The sequence below is a fragment of the Talpa occidentalis genome, unplaced genomic scaffold (genome assembly GCF_014898055.3).
Source record: "Talpa occidentalis isolate TD23 unplaced genomic scaffold, MPIMG_talOcc4v2.1 talOcc4.4, whole genome shotgun sequence".
In the NCBI taxonomy this organism is placed as follows: Eukaryota; Metazoa; Chordata; class Mammalia; order Eulipotyphla; family Talpidae; genus Talpa; species Talpa occidentalis.
In genome coordinates, this window is record NW_023604295.1 from 133,943,932 (window position 1) to 133,962,985 (window position 19,054).

A 19,054-nucleotide genomic window follows, 5' to 3' on the forward strand; every position below is an offset into this window, starting at 1 on the left:
TCTTTGCCTTTGAAAGGAAACATCAGGTAGCTGAAAGCCTAGCCCTTCTAACAGAATATCCCATCCCCTGTGATGCAGCCAACAGTAACATGACAGCTGACATCTCAGTGGGAAGGAGAGATTCAAAGAACCTCAGGAGACAGGAACCTAAGCAGTTCTTATCACCTACAATTCCACCTGTCTCTCAGGGTTAGCTCCACCAAATATTTTAATTAAAGAGTGTAGGGTCTCCCTGGTGGCACAGGGGGTTAAGATGCAACCTATGAAGCTGTCCGCAGTCACTGCAACACAAGTTCAATCCCCGGCCAGGGAGCTACCCACATGGCACAGCAGACCTCTCCTGACTCGCCCGCAGCTCCCCTCAGCAGTGTATTTCAGTCCATCTGCCTGTTCTGCTCCCCACTCTGTCTGTGGTGAATCCTCTCACCACCACCCCACCTGTACACACACACCTCTGGCCTGTACCCCAGCTCTTGTATGCATAAAAATCTTTTTTTAAAAAAGTGTAGAACTGAAGTCTCCTTTTCTATCTAAATGACCAAGGCAGGCTTGGGAGGGAAAGTTCAGAAGAGAAACAGGAAACCCTAAAAATGGGTATTTGGGCCTCAAACTTGAAATAGTTGTGAGACAATTTTGATATTTTCAGCACTTGTAGTAGTTGCTGCTCCAAGTTTCTGAGTATATTGCCTGGTTGATTTTAATTTCAACAGTAAAACTCCTTTTCAATTCTGGGATATTCAGCAGCAAAATTTCATTACCTATCAGGAACAAAATGGTATTTAAAGTGGCAGGGGATTTTTGTACCTAATCTTTAGCATAAGTTTCCATGTCTGGCTATAGGAACACCATGCTTAACACTGTCCCAACCTCCACTTTATAAAGTTTGTTGTCGTCCCCAGAAGTATTTGCCATTTTCGTAATTTGTGAATTAAAACATGATCTAAAAGAGCAAGCCAGCACTGAAAAATATGTCAAATGTAAAAGCTTAAATTTCAAGATTAATCCCAGAAGCATAATGTGTAGTCAACAGAAAACTGACGTTTTCCTTGATGCCCTTTGGTTGCCTTTGATTTTTTTCCACATTTTAAAAAGTATTTGGGCTTGAAAGAGAAACAGCTACATCTATTTTTTTCTGGTACACTCTAGCCTACGTAAGATGTGAAATGACCGAGAGAAGAAAGGGCTTGAGTGGAAAAATGAGTTCAGTAATGAAACACAGACGGCAGAGACTTGCTGAGCAGTGGAAAATAATTACAGCAAGTGGCCACGAGAAGGGTGAGAAGCAAGGAAAGATGAAAACACTAAAGTTCAGCAGAGTATATTACAGAATACTTTTCCACCTGGCTTGATCTTCTGGGAATAAGAGAACACGCTGGATAGCGTGAGCGCGTCCAGATTCGGCTTGGGATGGACACACAGCTCCCAGCGCACACCGGGCAGTGCACCGTCCTCAGCGTGTGCCGCTCAGGTGGAGCGTGAGGCCGCAGCAGCCACACAGGGCTGAGATGAGCGTGGGTGCAGCCTTGCACCAAACAAACGCCAGAACGAGGATCACAAATAGAGGTTTAGACTCGAATCCTATCTTTACGACACAACTGAATCTAACCAGGAGTGTTTTACTTTGTTTTGCGTGTTGCTAAGGTACTCGGTGTTGCACTTGGATTGCAGAATGGCTGTTTGCAGTTGGTTTCCTCAAATTGCAGAATATATACAAGTGGCGAGCTTTTGTAAAGCTGTGTGTGCCGCAAGTTAAATTTCATAAACGAGGAAATATAAATGTTATTTCGGTATTATATAAATAGTTGGCCTTGCATGAGACATCAGATATTCTCACAAGCTGGATGTTAGTGCAGAATCACTTATTACTGGTTCCTACAGCTTTAAACTCTGTGGATTTGTTTGGAAGAGGGAAGTTACACACAGCTGAGTTAAATTTAAAAAGCTAGTTTATTGACTGTGTTTTGTCGTACCATTGTAAGATTTCTTGGCTCATTTCAAGCTTCACTTTAAACATTCACTTCCATTATTACTTTGTGTTAACAATAAAGCAGATAGAAATGAGAATGTTAATAAAAGCTGCAGCATTGATGTGCATCAGAGCCTGTTAACTATTGTGATTACCACAGTTAATTGGCACATTAGTATGATTAGAATTATTGATACTAATTCTGTATCTTTCTCAAAGGTTCAAACTTAAAACCTTGAACTTTTACTTGTGCACACTGGAAGCATCTTTTCAAAAATCCTTCACTGATTTCTGGATTTTTTTCCCAAGTAAAATCAAAATTATACAACTAGTTCATTTGGATGCCTTCTAAATGTTCCTGATCACTTGCTGGTTAGTTAGTAACATTTAGCCAATAATGCTTTATTATCAAACTAATAATTCTGCCTCCTAAAGACCATGCTTTTTCCCTTTATGTTCAGAAGTGAAGGATGGTGTAGGAATTAAAAGGTGACAGTGGTAACTTTCCTTTTTCTTAAATTTAGGTAGTAAATACCCTGTGGCAATATTTATGTACATAATTCTAAGGAATAACAGCGAAAACCATAGAAATGTGTAATCTTTACAGAATAGTATGCCAACCTGTTTACCTTTTTATTGGATAAGTCAAGAGGAACCAGGGCTTAGTCTACAGATAGTCATGTTGTTAAGAACTGAGTGGTGTATCTTACATGTTAACCTCAACTGCAGCCATGACATAAACCCATTAAATATACCCATGCATGTGACACCTTTCAAGCACTAGCATAAATTAAAGAGTGATCTCCATATATTCTGCCTCCTTGCTAAGGATATTTTCTTTTTCCTTTGGTGCAGATTGCATCCTAATATTAAAAAAAAAAAAAAGTTTATGGGGGGAAAATGTTGTTTAACAAAACATTTCTAAGCGATGCATCATATAAGAACCCATGTGGCATTAATTATATAGGCCTGTTTTACAGATGTAGGAGGTTGTTATTGCCTAAAGTCACAACTGTAAGTGACAGAAATGGTTTATAGACCCAGACTGACGCCAGAGCTCAGGAGTGGCATACAAAGGTGTTCCAGCATTAACAGCACTAGGGATGTGGGGGGCATTGGTTATTTGACGGAATCAAAAAAGGAAGCAAAAGCTTACCTCAAAGTTATGTTCACTTGAAGTCAGCAAGCTCCTGGGGTTCCTAGAAATCATCTTAATGCATATCCATGCACATATAACTTGACAGGCCCATAGTAACATGGAGGAGTAATGAGGACTTAATGTACAACATCAAGTACCATTTGATCTTTATAAACTTACCTGACATTTCTTTACAACATCCTTGTGAGCTAAATATAGCACCCCAGTTTTTAAAGAAGAAGAAACAAAGGCTTAAATAAATTCTGGGATTTAACCAGGGTTTCAGTCAAAACTCAAATCCAGGTTAGAGGAATTTTTTTAGCAACCAATTGATATTTACCCAAATTCAAGGTTAAAGGTTAAATTTAAGTTTTATTTTTTTCTAACTGTATAAATGACCAGTTAATTTTCTTTGTGAAGCCTTTAGATTTTCTATTACAAGGAAAATTGTGTAAAAAATATATTTCAGTGCAACCAAAAGTAAAAACTCTGCTGAAGCAGCAAAAGAAATAGTCAGGAAGCCATATTCCTTATCAGTACAATTGAAGTTGTTTATGTAAAATAAAACAAACAATTCCTTGTCTTCAAGCTGCAGAAAGAATTGTGGCTCTTATATGTTCATTTGTTAAAGCATCTACTAAGATGCATCAACTGGGTAATTTATAATGGGGGGCTTCTAAGCAAGTCACATCTAGATTTTTTATAGCAGGTACAGATTTGGAGGGGCTAGACAAAATGAATTTTCAGATTTCAAGCTACTTTAAGAAATTACAAGTGTTTGTCAAAGGTTCAGTATAATAGAATTTACATCATGTGACCTGAATGTCAGATAAAATTAATCTAAGAATATTTCTCCCTCAGGGCCTCCCCTGTGGCCCAGCGGGTTGAGCACAGCACTGTGAAGCTGTCCGCTGCCTCTGCAGTAAGGTTCGATCCCAGCCTGCTGGCGAGAATCCCGCATGGCACACACACCTCTCCTGTCGTGCCCACTGCTCCTTTCAGCAGTATATTTCAGTTGTCTGCCTGTTCTGCTCCCTGCTGTGTCTCTGGTGAATCCTCTCACCGTCCTGTGCGTCTGGCCTGTACCCCAGCTCTTGTATAAAAATAATAATTCTCCCTCATAGTTTTATATCTCTTATCTCCTTGCAAAGTTTCAGGAAAGGCGATTTTTAGCATGACCTCAATAGCAAATATTGTGAATGCTAAAAGAAGTTACATAGCTGGTGGTAAAAGACTACTTGAATTTGTCAATTCCTAATTCTCCTCCTGTCTGTATTATTTTCCTGTGTGCCTTTGCCCAAAGAAGGCCAGGCTCTGGGGAGAGCTGGGGAGCCCTACTGACTGAGCTTCTGTCCTTCTCTGAGTTCTGCTGTAAAGTGTTCTCTGTGTCCCCTCCATCAGCCTACTTGGCTCAGCTGGACTTCAGAAAGCAGTTCTTCAAAACACACAGAAAGCTTCTGTTACCTATGAATTTAGAATGAAATTTAGAATGAAAATGGGCGTTAATGATAAACTTTACTTCAACTGTAAGTGTACCTAAGGGCTGCTCATCAAATCTGAGCGAGAATTCACTAAGTCTATTCATTAAAAATGAGAAGCAGATTTATCTTTAATCTTCCTGTTCCCTTTTGACCATCAGAATTTAGAAGTACAGGTATAATACCTGGTTTCATTACACTTTGTTCTGCACCACGGATGCTGCATTTTTTACAAGTTGAAGGTCTGTGGCAACCCTATGTCCATCAAGTCTATTGGTGCCATTTCTCAAACAGCAGTTGCTCATTGTCACATTTTTGTAATTTTCATAATACTTTAACATTTTTAATTATTATAATCATTTCTGTTGTGGTGATTGTGACCAGTGATTTTTGATGTTACTGTTTTATTTTGGGGCACTACAACCACGCCCAGATAAGATGGCAAATTTAATTGATAATGATCTCCCCCTTTCTTTAGGCCTCTATAGTCCCTGAGACACAGCAATTTTGAAATTAAGCCACTTAATAACTTTACCATGGCCCCTTAAGAGCTCAAGTAAGAGAGTAGTGCATCTTACTTTATAGCAAAAGCCAGAAATGATTAAGCTTAGCAAGAAGGCATATTGAAAGCTAACAAAGACTGAAAGCTGGGCCTCTTATACCAGTTATGCCAAGTTGTGAACGCAAAAGTTCTTGAAGTTACAAGTGCTACTCCAGTCAAAATGTGAGTGATGAGAACACAAAGCAGCCTACTGCTCGTGTGAAGAAAATTTTAGTGGCCTGGATAGAAACTCAAACCAGCCCTCAAGCGAAATCCTAATCCAGAGCAAAGCCCTGACTCTTTTCAATTATCCGGGGTTGTGGAAGCTGCAGAAGAAAAGCTGAAGCTATGAGAGGTCAGTTCATGAGGTTTAAATAAAGAAGTCATCTCCATAATATACAGGTGCAAGGTGAGGCAGCAAGTTCTGATCTAAAACTATAGCAAGCAATCCATATCTGATTAAAATCATGGATGAAAGTGGCTAAATTAAACAATATTCAATATAGATAAAGCAGCCTTCTCTTGGAAAAAGATGCCATATAGGACTTTGATAGGTAAAGGGGTGAAGTCAGTGCCAACTTTAAACTTTAAAGAACAGGTTGACTCTCTTTAAGTTGAATCCAATGCTCATTCACCATTCTGACAATCTTAGGGCCCTTAAGAGTTACAGAAATCTACTGTGCCTTCTCTGTAAGAATGGAACCACAAAGCCTGAATGACAGCATATCTGTTACAACATGGCTTACTGGCTATTTTGGGCCACTGTTGAGACCCTTCTGCTCACTGAAAGGGCACCTGATCACCCAAGAGCTCAGATGGAGATGTACAAGGAGATCCATTTTGTTTTCATGCCTGCTAACGCAGCATCCATTTTGTAGCCCATGTGATCAAAGAGTGCTTTCTATTTTCACATCTTATTATTTAAGAAATATATTTCATAAAGCTATAGCTTCCATAAATAGTGATTCCTCTGATGGGTCTGGGCAAAATCAACTGAAACCTTTTGGAAAGGGATTCACCATTCAATATGCCATTAAGAACATTTGTGAATCATGGGGGGAGATCAAAATACCTACATTACCAGGAGTTTTGAAGAAGTTGACGCCAACCATCATGGATGACTTTAGAGGGAGCAACTGAAGATGTGGTTGAATTGTTGCTATCTCCCAAGTACTAACCTGCTAAGCTTTGGAAGTCAGACCTGATTGGGCACCATCAGGGTGATCTGTCTGTAGACAAACTGTTGCAATCTCATGATTAAATCTGAACCAAAGGAAAGTAGTTTCTTGAGATGAAACCTATTCCTGGTAAAGATGTCGTAAACATTGTTGAAATGACTACAGAGTATTTAGAGTATTACATAAACTTAATTGAGAAAATGGTAGTTTAAAGGAAGTTCTGTGCGGTCAAAAAGCATCACCATCTTTTTGGATGGTATACCATTAACTTGCTACAGAGAAGTCTTTTCTGAAGAATCAGTGTAGCAAACTTCATTGTTACCTAGTTTAAGAAATTGTCACAACCAGCCCAACATTTAGCAACCATCACCCTGGTCAGTCAGCTGCCATCAACAGGGAAGCAAGAGCCTCCACTAACAAAGATTACAACTTGCTATGGGCTCAGAACATGGTTAGCATTTTCAGCAATATTTTTCAAGGTGTATACATTAGGTTTTTTTAGGCAGTATTTCCAATGTATGGCAGTATTTAAACAGCTACACATTCTCCTGGGAAATGAGAAGGTAGAGAAGAAATCACCTATTTTGCTACTCTGCTAATAACAACGATGAAAAAATTAACAGGCTAATATAAAAAGCCAGAATAACAATGGGTGACTTCCCCATGCCATCTGCATTGTCTATTACTTCTGTTACAATACAGCTTTTCATTACATAGGCCTTCATCATATGACCCATTTATATTAGGTTTTTTAACTGGCTCTGGTTTTTAAATCTCAAACATGTTCATTTCCTGTTCTTCAGACCATGTGTTCCTATTGTCACCCCTACATACTTCTTACATAATACTTTTAGCATGATACCATCTTTTTGGAAGGTATACCATTAACATTCGTTAAATACATTACTAAAATCATTCAGTTAGAATTTGACCATGAAAATAGAATTCATGATTTAATCACAGAACATTGATATCCTCCAGCTATATTTTACAACTCAGCCTGTTGTGTTAGAGGGACCTTAGTTAGTAGATAAGGGTTGTTGTTTTAAATACCATTCACAATGAAACAGTAAAGAGCATATGTAACAGTTCAAAGAAAGACCCTGGCACTTGATTTCTTCAGAGTTTATCCCAGGGAAAATACATTCCTGAGAGGAGTTGTTGTCATTACTTTTTGGCACGTAACGAAATGAAATAATGTCTTATGGACAACGGGACAATAGGCATGATAGTGCTTAATGGCTAATTGTTTTGCATAGCAAATAATTTATTTTCTTAATGTCTCTGACAGGGCCGCATCAGTTGTACTGGACGTCTAATGGTACAGGCTGTCAACCAAAGAGGTCGCAGTCCCCGCTCTCCTTCAGGCCATCCTCATGTCAGAAGGTATTTCAGATGCTCCTTCCCGTAGGTGTTATTTTATTAGGATAGATTCAACAGTCTTAGAATCATAGTATGACTATGAAAGTGAAAATTATCAGAAGGCAGAATGTGAACACTCTCTTAAAGTGTGTATGATGTAAGGTTTCTCTGCAGTTAAGAAAAGGGAAGGGAATGCCATTTGGTAATGTGTGCTAAGGCCATCCAGAGATACCACCACTAATTTGTTAAATAGGGCCCAATTTCTGTGTGAAAAATATAAAGACTGAGCACATTCAGGGGCAGGCACATAAGGATATACTCATCCTTGGTAACCCAGTGTTTCAAACCAAACTTCTGTAACTAACAGGTGTGTGGACTGACCATTGTAAACTACTGCTACTAGATTTCTTAAAAATCATTTAGTGTGCTCATGTTCAATTTGCAGTCACTTAGTTCAAAACAGTTCATTTAGATGATATATCTTGTAGGCAAGATTTGTTATTTTAAAGGCGCAACAAAAATCTGCTAATAAACAGTGCTTTTCCATTCTTAGTAGCCCTGTGTTTATGCAAGGATGCTGACTGAATAATGGTGGACAGCAAAGGATATTACTTCTTAGTAACACATTTGAACTTAAAGAATACAGCAAATCAACCAGCCTGTCATTTGAAGGTTCCTATTTAGATATTTTACAGAGCGTGCTTCAATAGCCCTGACTAAAAACAGCAGGTGCAAACGCCTCTGCAGCACCTTTAGTGAAGAGCACGCATACTAAGTTCACAGGATATAGGCAGGTAAAAACATGTAAGTGCCTAACAAGCAGTGTGTCTACACCTCCTCATGCGACTGGATCCACAGAGCCCTTTGTTCACCAACAATCCTAGCACCTGAGCACATGCAGGTAGAATTCCAGTTTGTTTACAGTGCCGATCTATACACAGGAGCCCAGGTCTGGATCTATGCTATGAACACAATATATAGTTGTGTGTTTTTAAACTTGTATAGTGACTGCTGACAATCTTCTCTGAGGTTACTTTAAATTGTATTTCTCTTAAAGGCGCCTCTAGTAGCATATTTAAAAGCAACAGAGATGCACAAAACCTAGCAGTTTTGCACAATTTTATTATAAAGCAAGAAATAATGTCTTTAGGTACAGGGATAAATGATGCAATAGAAAGCCTACCTTAAAAATGTCATTTATTTTCCTGGTTAACATAAAAAGGGATTTTGATGAAAGATACTAAATTTTACAAAATAATAAGAACTTTGCATTTTCTACAAATTTAAAATCAGTGTGGAAAGCTACAGTAATTTCTATTAAAAAAGTCTGTTGGAAAAGATTTGGCAATAAATGAGCTACAGCTGCTTCTCATATAGCTTTGAAAATATTTAGGAAAAAATAAGTTAGTATAGAGTCCCTCGTTTTCTTCCCATTTTTCCCTTTGATGGTATATGCTAGCTTTAAGTATTAGAACAGCAGATTTATGTAGGATCTGCAGTTAGCATACTGTTAAATTTATAATAAAACTCCAAATGAAAAAAGATTTGCCCTTCTGAGTTTTTTTAATGTATAAATCTTGGGGTAGGAAGCAGATAAAAAAATTATTTTTATCTCATTATTTTTAAAAAGATGACTAAAAGCCTTAAAAATAACTACTAGAAATCATTATTATCTTGTTTTAAGACCTCGTTCCAGATCAAGGGACAGTACAGATGAAAATGAACCAATCCAGGAGCGATTCTTCAGACCTCACTTCTTGCAGGCTCCTGGAGATCTGACTGTTCAAGAAGGAAAACTCTGCAGAATGGACTGCAAAGTAAGAGTTTGCTCTTTTCCTGCACATCTTTTGCTTCCCTTTTCCCCTCATCAATCATTTTTCTTTAGTTATTTTGGGGAACTTATGTAAAGTCTGTATCTTTAAATGTCTTCAGCTTAGGAGAAAGATGCATGAAATATACTGGATTTAACTCTATACCACACTCCAGAAAGTCACTGAGCAGTTTTAAGTTTTCCAGTTTGCTGAAATAGTAAATGTGCTAAATATCAAATATCCTAATCATCACTTAGTTGATCTTCATTCCTTTTTATACCACTTTTGTGTGCATGTATCCACTCGTGACTCTTATTTCTCCCATTTTCTAAGAGAAGGTGGACTGTCAACCTTAATGCACCAGCTTTATAGCAAGATTGCTTAAGCCTTGGTCCTTGGGTAGAAGGTTTAAATAGATATGTGAACTCAGAATTTTCACAGAATTGTGTGTGATCTAGCTTTCAGCAATTTCTCTAAGGAACTTAAGGCCAAAAAATGTTTAAGATCCACTGCTTAGAAATTTTCTAATGATTTAAAATTTAGCTCTTAAATTAGTAAGGTCTTTAATAATTGTGCGGGCGCCCTCTGCTGGTTCTCTCTGGGATTGCAAAACACAAAGATCTGAGCATTATGTTTTTTCAAAATGTCCATCTGGACTTGTAGAAATGTATAAAAAAATCTTACCTAATCCAGCATTCTTATTTTTACAATATAAATTTTCAGTGTATGTATTTTTAGCCTATAATTAGTGATATAGACCATCTGTAAAATGACATCTGATTCAAGAGCAGGAAATTTCATTTTAGATGGATAATTAGAAGATACCAAAGGATTAATTTTTTTGTGTAAGAAGAAATAGTTTGTCTATAAAATGTACTTTAAAATCATATAAAACCATATGAAATCTGAGAGCTACTAAAAAATCACAGAAAGGAATGATTCTACATGACCATATAATGGGGAGTCACCATATTATCAGCTCTAATTCTGATTATATTTAAGAAATCATTATTTCACTGAACAGCAACATAACCAAAGTAAAAATACTTTTGTATTTAACTTTTTAAAAAATACTAGAAACAAAAAGTAATCCCTGCTTTTTGATTTCACAGTAATATGATGTGACCTGGATAAGTAACATGTAGAAAATCTTGTCACATGAACAAGTGAAGGTTATCAGCTTGGGGGAGGTGGAAGGGAGGCACTATAAGCTTTAAAAGGAACAAGAATCATGAGAAGCCATGGCCATAGTAACAGCAAGGTTTTCACTACCAAAGTAGCCCCCACCCCAAATTTAATTCTGAGGTACACTCCTAGACATAGGCTACCCTTGACTTGGTGCTACTCCGGCTCTAGTACACTGTCTCCTCCTGCCCTCCTCCCTTCCCAGCCCACTAAAATCACAGTCTGTTAAAATTATCACCTGCTTAAAATAATCAATTCCTGAGATCAGGCTTTCTTAAGCAAACAGGAATGCTAGGGTTTTTTTCCTTCACCTTAACATAAATAACTGCACAGGCCCACTGCTATTTAAGGGGTTAAGCATACACGGTGCTTTGGACAGCTCTCCTATTGAATATTGCCTGGCCCTGCATGTCTGGGATCTAAGCTAGTAAATTTGGAACAAGTAGTGCGACTCTATTTACTAACCTTGAGAAAGGCCTGGAGACTGACCAGTGTCCCCTACCTCTTATAAGAGCTGAGGGATAACAGAGACAGACGGGAGCACATGGAACCTTCTCAGAAGTCAAGCTGCCCGGCTATGGCTGTTTGTGTACAAATGCTCTTTATCCTTTTAACCAGTCATTTAATTTTTTTCATTTATATTCACTAGACCTTTGCTGCATGGCACCTTCTAAGCACCACAAATATCACACAGCAGGAATGGAATTTGTCAGGTCTCCAGCTGATTTTGGTAGAGCTGGTTCTTCAAAAGAATTGTTTTTGTGCAGCTGACATTCTTTTTGTATATAATTTCCCATTAATAAATTTGGAGTGGGGGTAAAAAGGCCTTTCTAAAATGGCACTTTACTCCCCATTCAAAATCAAGGGCAAAACTGTAAAGAGCTGACAGATGGTAACCATCCCCACCCTTCACAGCACAACATGTTATTAGCAATTAAATGTGCTTTTATCTGATCTCTGGTCAACAAAACTGTCATGGGCTCAAGACTTATATGATGTTCCCATTGTGATGCTAATTTGTTCAGATGGCTTTCTGGGTAATTTTGTATTCTTGTTACTTAGTTTCAAGGGTTATAAAATAATAGCCCTGTGTGCTGATGGATGCATTAACTCATGTCTCCATAGCTAAGGCAACTCTTTGATGAGCAGCTTCAGTGCGTCAGTCCCAGCTGAGTACTTGTTATTGTTGTTATGGTTGGACATCTTTTTTCCAACAAGCTCAGAGCCCTGTACTGAATTCATCTCAGTAGTTTTTATAATCTTGAGTGAGGTAAGGCAATGACAGAAATTCTTCTAATCCCTATTTCACTTTTTCCTACATTGCCCTGTATAAAAATGTATAGAAGTAAACATATAAGGTGTTCAGAAAGTCACTGAAAGGTACTAAGCAAAAAGGTAACATAAGTTGATACTAAAAGTCATCCTTTCAGAGGAAGAATTTAATGTGGTTTCTTAGCTATGAACAATTTCATTCTGTATTTGTATTAAATTTGTATCATTTCCTTTCTGGTTTAGGTCAGTGGGTTACCCACCCCAGATCTAAGCTGGCAACTGGATGGAAAGCCAATTCGGCCTGACAGTGCTCACAAGATGCTGGTGCGTGAGAATGGGGTACACTCTCTGATCATCGAGCCCGTCAGCTCACGAGATGCTGGCATCTACACGTGTACAGCCACCAACCGGGCAGGACAGAACTCCTTCAGCCTAGAACTCGTGGTTGCTGGTAGGCTCATCTGTGTTAAGAATGTAAACTAATCCTGCATTATTGACCCATATGGAAAATATGTCTAACTGCTGAAAAATAGATTGTACCATCAAAATAGCCTATTTGGACTTGTTAAAAGGCTTATGAGTGCATTAGAAACTAATTTTTCTTCAGGGTAGCCATTGCTACTTTTTGTTCATTTTCCCTACAAGCCTGACCAAGAGAAAAAAGGATTTTAGTCACTTTTCTGGGTCTTTATACTTCTCATATGTGTGATGGTCCCAGTGTTTCACAGGAAAGAACAGCAGCTGCATGGGCTCCAAGAACCAAACTTGATGTGTAACAATGAGCTTATGCATAAAGTTCTACATATATACCTACTCTTTAGAATCTTAAATTTTGAAATTACAGCAGATTTAAACAATCTATGCCTAGTAGTCGATTAAACTCAGATTTTCTTTAATTAGGTAAGTTTCATAAAAATATTATAATGTGAAGTTTCACCCTTAGATAAAGAAAACACAGACATAGAAATGTGTCTACCCTTCTTAGGAGGTAGGCGTAAGTAAAAATTCTGACAATCTCCTTTAAAACATGATTATTTCTCAGATTTGCAAAAATCACTTCATATACTTGGGGTCAAAATAAGGGGGTTGTAATTGTATGGGGAATATAAAAATAAAATTTAAATTAAAAAAATGATGCATTAAAAAAAAAAGAATACAAAGAGAGGCTCTGTTCCCCCAAATAGCCTAAGTCAGATAACCATGTAAAAAGTTCAATAAAAATATAACTCTCAGACCTTGAATTATGTAGATGGTTATAGATATTTGAAAATTTCAGACAAAATTTTTAACTTCACCTGGTTCTCCCTGACTACTTAGCTTTTATGTATCTGCCACACACTCGGGGGCAGGGAAGACACGCATCCTCAGATTCATAGCTGGTAGAACCAAAGATAACTACAGTTGTTTCCACCCCAAATCCAAGAGAAACAATTTCCCATTAGATAATAACCAGTGCAATTAACAATTCTGATACTTTTAAACCAAGTTGTATTTTTTATAGCATCCTTCAAAGACTAATTAAAATTTGTAATGCATAGACTGTACTTTCCTAGTTTATAAAACTTCTAGATTCCATTCCCCCCTTTAGATCATATGGTATGTGTCACTTAAGCCAAGATTTTCAATCTTCAGAATCTTCCTAGCAAACATTTCGGAGAGACTCTTAAGTGCATACAATTCCTAGAAACATTTTTACCCTTCAGAGTCACTAGGTGGCAGTGGTTGGTAAAAGTTGTGAGCACTTGGAGCAGAATTATAATTAGTACAGCCATCCCAGAGGCCAGCATTGACTTACGAGTCTCACACAGGCTGTCAGACAGGCATTCTGTGGAGCAGATGGCCAGTGCACTGTGTGGGCTTGTCGGGCTTAAATTAATTGAGGCGATAAATGAGTAGAATAAAGCAAAGGAACTCTTCTTGATAAAAGAATAATTTGGGGAGGACTAGCCGCTTCCCACCTGAAGTGAAAAATGGCACCATAAAATGAAGGATCTATTTAAGCAATACTTCGAAACACTTCTGTGTTCTTTGTAGTGCTCCTTTTGTGTTTCACTGATAGGTAATTCATCTCGTTTTCTTAGCTAAAGAAGCACACAAACCACCTGTGTTTCTGGAGAAACTACAAAACACAGGCGTTGCTGATGGGTACCCAGTGCGACTGGAATGCCGTGTTTCAGGAGTGCCACCACCACAGATCTTCTGGAAGAAAGAAAATGAGTCACTCACTCACAACACTGACCGAGTGAGGTAAGAATATACAATGACATAATCTAATCCCTAACTGCTCCGTCCTCAGAGGTTTAAAAAGATACACTTTTACATGCTATATAAAATGTAAGGGTCATGCTGTTCGATGAGATCAAAGGCAAAAATCACTCTTTCCCTTTAGTTATGATTAAATGTGATTTTTGTGTGTGTGTTTATACCTTTAAAAGAAAAGATGGATTCACATTTGCTTCAGTGATGACAGAGAAACTATTCTGTGGTTTTTGTAAAAGCAGATCCTCAACTAGAAATCAAGTGCACAGATTTATTCAACCTCTTGACGTCTGCTCTTCTCTCCCATTAACTTTAATGGAGCTTGCAGCCTCTCCAGAATAAGTATGACCCTATTATCTGCTACTTGCACAATTCTGTTTCTAATGATCTAATTAAAAATGATGCTTCGTGTCCAAAGCCACTTTTTAAAAATTTAGAGCCCTAATGACTTTATCCTTTCTCCAGCATGCACCAGGATAATTATGGCTACATCTGCCTGCTCATTCAAGGAGCCACAAAAGACGACGCAGGGTGGTATACAGTGTCAGCCAAGAATGAAGCGGGGATTGTGTCCTGTACTGCCAGGCTGGACGTTTATAGTGAGTGCCACTTCATATCACATTCATTAAAATTATGAAAAATCAGACATCTGGGCAGCAAATCACATGTTACTTTCATGTAGCCTTATAAACAACTATAGTTTTACTTGCCAAAAAATTCATATTGCTTTTTCTCTTTTTATTTATAGTTTCTCATCATTAATAGTGAACTACACGAGGAGAACAAATACCCAAGTATCTATTCAGAAACTCTGCATTACTAGTAGAATATGCATGTTGGCTAGTCAGTGGTGGCTTCCTTACTTAAGCATCCTTAGGAGTTAACAGTAGGCAAAAAGGCATAACCACATTCTTCACATTTTCTTGTTTCTGTGTTCTGCAAATGACTGCCTTTTAACATTTCTCCCTATCAGAGTCTTAATGTCCTCTAAATGTGCGTACCACACTGATCCTGGAATGCTTACTTTTGTGGCTTAGTGCTTGTCTTGTTAATATTATCTTAAGCAGCTCAGCAATACGTTTGTGTTTGTGTATATATATTTGTGTACATGCATCATAAATTTGAAGAAAATCATTCCAATTTATAAACTAGTACAATCCCGTGAACTATTGACATAAAGAAAACTAGAAAAAAATTAACTGATTTCAATTTTTACTTCTTGAATAAGGAATTCATTGTAAGGTTCTGCTTCAGGAAGTGAGTGGCATCAACCTTCCCTACTGCCCAATTCCATTAAACTAATGGTGTTAAAACCATCCATCCTGCATTATCTAGCTACTATAATTATTGTGGGATTTATACATTTTGAGCTTTAAAGAATTTTTTAAGAAGGGGAGGTACGAATTAGGAAATTTAGCAACTATTTCAAATGATTCCTGTGCTTCACTAAGTAAGTATTTGCTATAAACTATGTCTTGGTTCTCTAGCTGTTAGCATGAGTAAATGCAAAATGATTTTTTAGGATTGCTACCATCAATGTGTTCAGTCTCACAAAGAATATGTACCCAGTTTATATCAAAAGACATTCTATATTTACTTGAAACATATAAGAGCTTTCCACTTATATCTTGATTTAAAAAAAAAAAATTTTGTTTTTTGTTTTTGTAGCCCAGTGGCATCAGCAGCCACAAAGCACCAAGCCAAAAAAAGTTCGGCCTTCAGCCAGTCGCTATGCTGCACTTTCAGACCAGGGACTAGACATCAAAGCAGCGTTTCAACCTGAAGCCAACCCATCTCACTTGACATTGAATACCGGCTTGGTAGAAAGCGAGGACCTGTAATCCAACATTCTTGTGAAAAGCTGAAACACTGAATACAGCCATTGCCTTGACCAATATATTCCTTTGTTATATTATGTAAAAGGTAAAAACATACTTTTGATTATAAAAAATAAAAAACCACCAAAATAATACTTTTCTTACTTGATATAACAATTTTAAGTAGGCGATGCTAATAGAAATATACACATTGCACAGAAAATTCACATTTATCATCTAATTTAAAACTTTTGGAATTGCTGTGATTCAAGGTCTGAAATGCCAAAACACTAAAGGAAATCAATTGTTCAAGGTAACTACAATTTGTATTATCATAAATGCCTTTAAACACTAGCTATAGGTGCTACGTACTGTGACAGTGTGAAATGCGTGATGAGAGGCAACTGTACCACAAATAATACTAAGATGATTCTAAAGTGGTAGAGAATTCAGATAAGTATAGTGAACCAAGTGCAATATGTAAGGATAAGAAGAAGAAATGACAAAGAAATCCAAGGAAATGCCTTGTCTTTGCAAATTGTTTTATATTAAGTCATAAAAAATAATTACTTGCCTTAAATTTTAGGAATATTGAGTTGTCTAACAAGGTTAATATCTTAGTTCTTAAACTTTTTTAATGTGTAGTATTTTTTTCTTGCTACCTTGGTAGGAAGCTTATTTACAGACCGTATTGAAAGGCTAATTTAAGTATGAGTAATATAAAGTATTCTGAATAAAGCAGAAATATATTATAGTCCATTCCAGGAAAGGCATCCAGACCACCCAAATGACCAAGGCATAGTATTTGGAGGAACCAGTGGATTGGAGGGAGAAGAGAATGAAGGGAAATGCTGCCAGCACACTTGTATTGTACTCATTTAGACAGAAGCAGAAAGAACAGGAGAAATGTAAAGTCCAAGCTTTATCTTTGGTTTTCTTCAAAATTAACCTAAATGTCGGTGAAAAACACTGCCATTCAAAAGTCAGGGAAAGTAGAGTCAGCTGGAAGTTTGGAGCGTATGTGCTATGGAAATTTCAGTGTGTCTGAGGTTTGTGTATTAGTTGAAGATTTTAGATGTGCAGAGCAAGTTGAAAATGGACTGAGACTACAAGACTGGCATAAATGGGAAATCGCCTGATAGGATCTAATTTAGTTAAGAGAAGTGGAGACTTAGGAGAAACAAAAACAGGTTTGTGCCATAATGTATTTTTTTTTTCAATGACACCAAGATAAAGTCAATGGAAAATACTAGTTCACTTCCCTGCCATCATGAAACCTTGCCTTACGGGGCTTTGGGTGCCAAGTAATTTGTAAAGGCATCAGCAAAAGACTGGTTTTTAAATGCATATGATTCTGCATCAGCTAGATTAAGTTGATTCTGACCAGACTTGATGGTTTTAAGTCGGAACCAATAATTTTTAAAAGGAAAAAATTTGGCCTAATATTATAAAACATGAGGCTTTAATGGTACTTTGCTATGAAAACAGTTATCTTATGCAAAACACATATATCTTTCATTATTTATAATAAAAATATTGAACTCTTAGCTCAGTTATTCAATTCAATACGTAGTATTTTTAAATGATTTTATATCTGTGTACCACTCTATATATTTCCTATTACTGCTTCACATGTACAGCTTTCTACTTCTTTGTCAGAACACCAACCAAGTTTTAAATAATGAATAGGCTTGCGCACCGGGTGGCAGCTGTTCTATGCAGGGTGGTACAGGTTTCTTTTACCACACTTCCGTGCATTTAATACAGAATGTGAGATAGCAGGCAAAGTCTCGTGAACCTATCTATACTGTAGAATTATGACTTACGTCATATCTTACTTGCCAAATTTTTCTGAATGTGACTTTTTGCTCACTTGCTGGGTTTGGGATTAAATAGCATTATTTTGCCACCTTCCATGTTGTATTTATAAAAAAAATATTACTACTTTGGATTGTTGTGCTGGTGTAATGTGGATCTAACATCAATAAATATTTAACAAATAACAGTTGCAATTTTATGAAGCAAAATATCAATTGTTTGAGTTGTCTATTGTTGCTTTAATGAGTACAAACTTAAAGGCTTAAAACACTTCACTAGTTCAGAGGTTAGGTCTCAGAAGGTTAGGAGCGGTATGGCTGGGTTCTCTGCACAGCCTTAGAATGCTAAAATCGGTATGTCTACTGTACTGCATCCTCATAGGAAGCGTGGAATGCTTTTCCAAGCTCAAGTACTTGTGTCAGAACTCAGTTCCTTGCAGTTATAGGACAAATGTCTTTAGTCAGGTGAGGGCAGCTCTGAATTCCTAAAAGTCACCTGCATTCCTTGCTATCTGGGCTCCATACCCAACCCCCTATCTTCAGAACCAGCCATGAAATTCTCCCACCTGACAATTTCCTCACTATGAATCTCTTGCCAACAAGAGCTAACTCTCTTTTAAAGGATTACCTGATTAGGTCAGCTACCCAGATAATCTCTCAAAATACATGATTTGGGACTTAATAACATATACAGATCCCTTGAAAGCAGCACTGAGATTTTTTTTTTGATTGGATGACAGAAAGTGTGTGTATACCAGGAAGTGGTAATTCTGGGAGCCAGCTTAGTTCAGCTTACCACATCAGAAACTTGTATTTATGTTATTTTTTAAAATATTGGTTCTTGGGCCTCCCCAGTGGCGCAGCGGTTGAACGCTGGGTTGCGAAGCTGCCCACAGCCTCTGCAGCGCCGGTTCGATCCCCGGCTGCTCCCCGGCCACTGGAGGAGGGTCCCACATGGCCCGCAGACCTCTCCTGCCGCCTGCTGCTCCCCTCAGCAGTGTACTTCAGTCCTTCTGCCTGCTCTGCTCCCCGCTCTGGCTCTGGTGAATTCTCTCACCCTCCCGCGCTTCTGACTGTACCCAGTGCTTGTATAAATAAAAATAAATCTTTAAAAAATAATAAAAATAAAATATTGGTTCTTGTGATACCCCATGGGGAAAGTATTTTGTGACCATGTTCTATCTTAGATTATTAATATATACAGGGTTCCACTTCAAAATGGCTGCGTAG

At 37.7% G+C, this 19,054-nt stretch overlaps 1 protein-coding gene across 1 annotated transcript in view; it reads left to right on the forward strand.

The window, feature by feature from the left end:
* PALLD (palladin, cytoskeletal associated protein) overlaps window positions 1-18,718 on the forward strand; it is a 343,422-nt gene extending 324,704 nt beyond the window's left edge. The window contains 6 exon segments of the mRNA XM_037526416.2: window positions 7,593-7,687; window positions 9,348-9,480; window positions 12,175-12,382; window positions 14,013-14,178; window positions 14,656-14,789; window positions 15,859-18,718. Coding sequence (XP_037382313.1) covers window positions 7,593-7,687; window positions 9,348-9,480; window positions 12,175-12,382; window positions 14,013-14,178; window positions 14,656-14,789; window positions 15,859-16,031 — 909 coding nt within the window. The 3' untranslated portion in view covers window positions 16,032-18,718.
* Window positions 18,719-19,054: the final 336 nt, after the last annotated feature.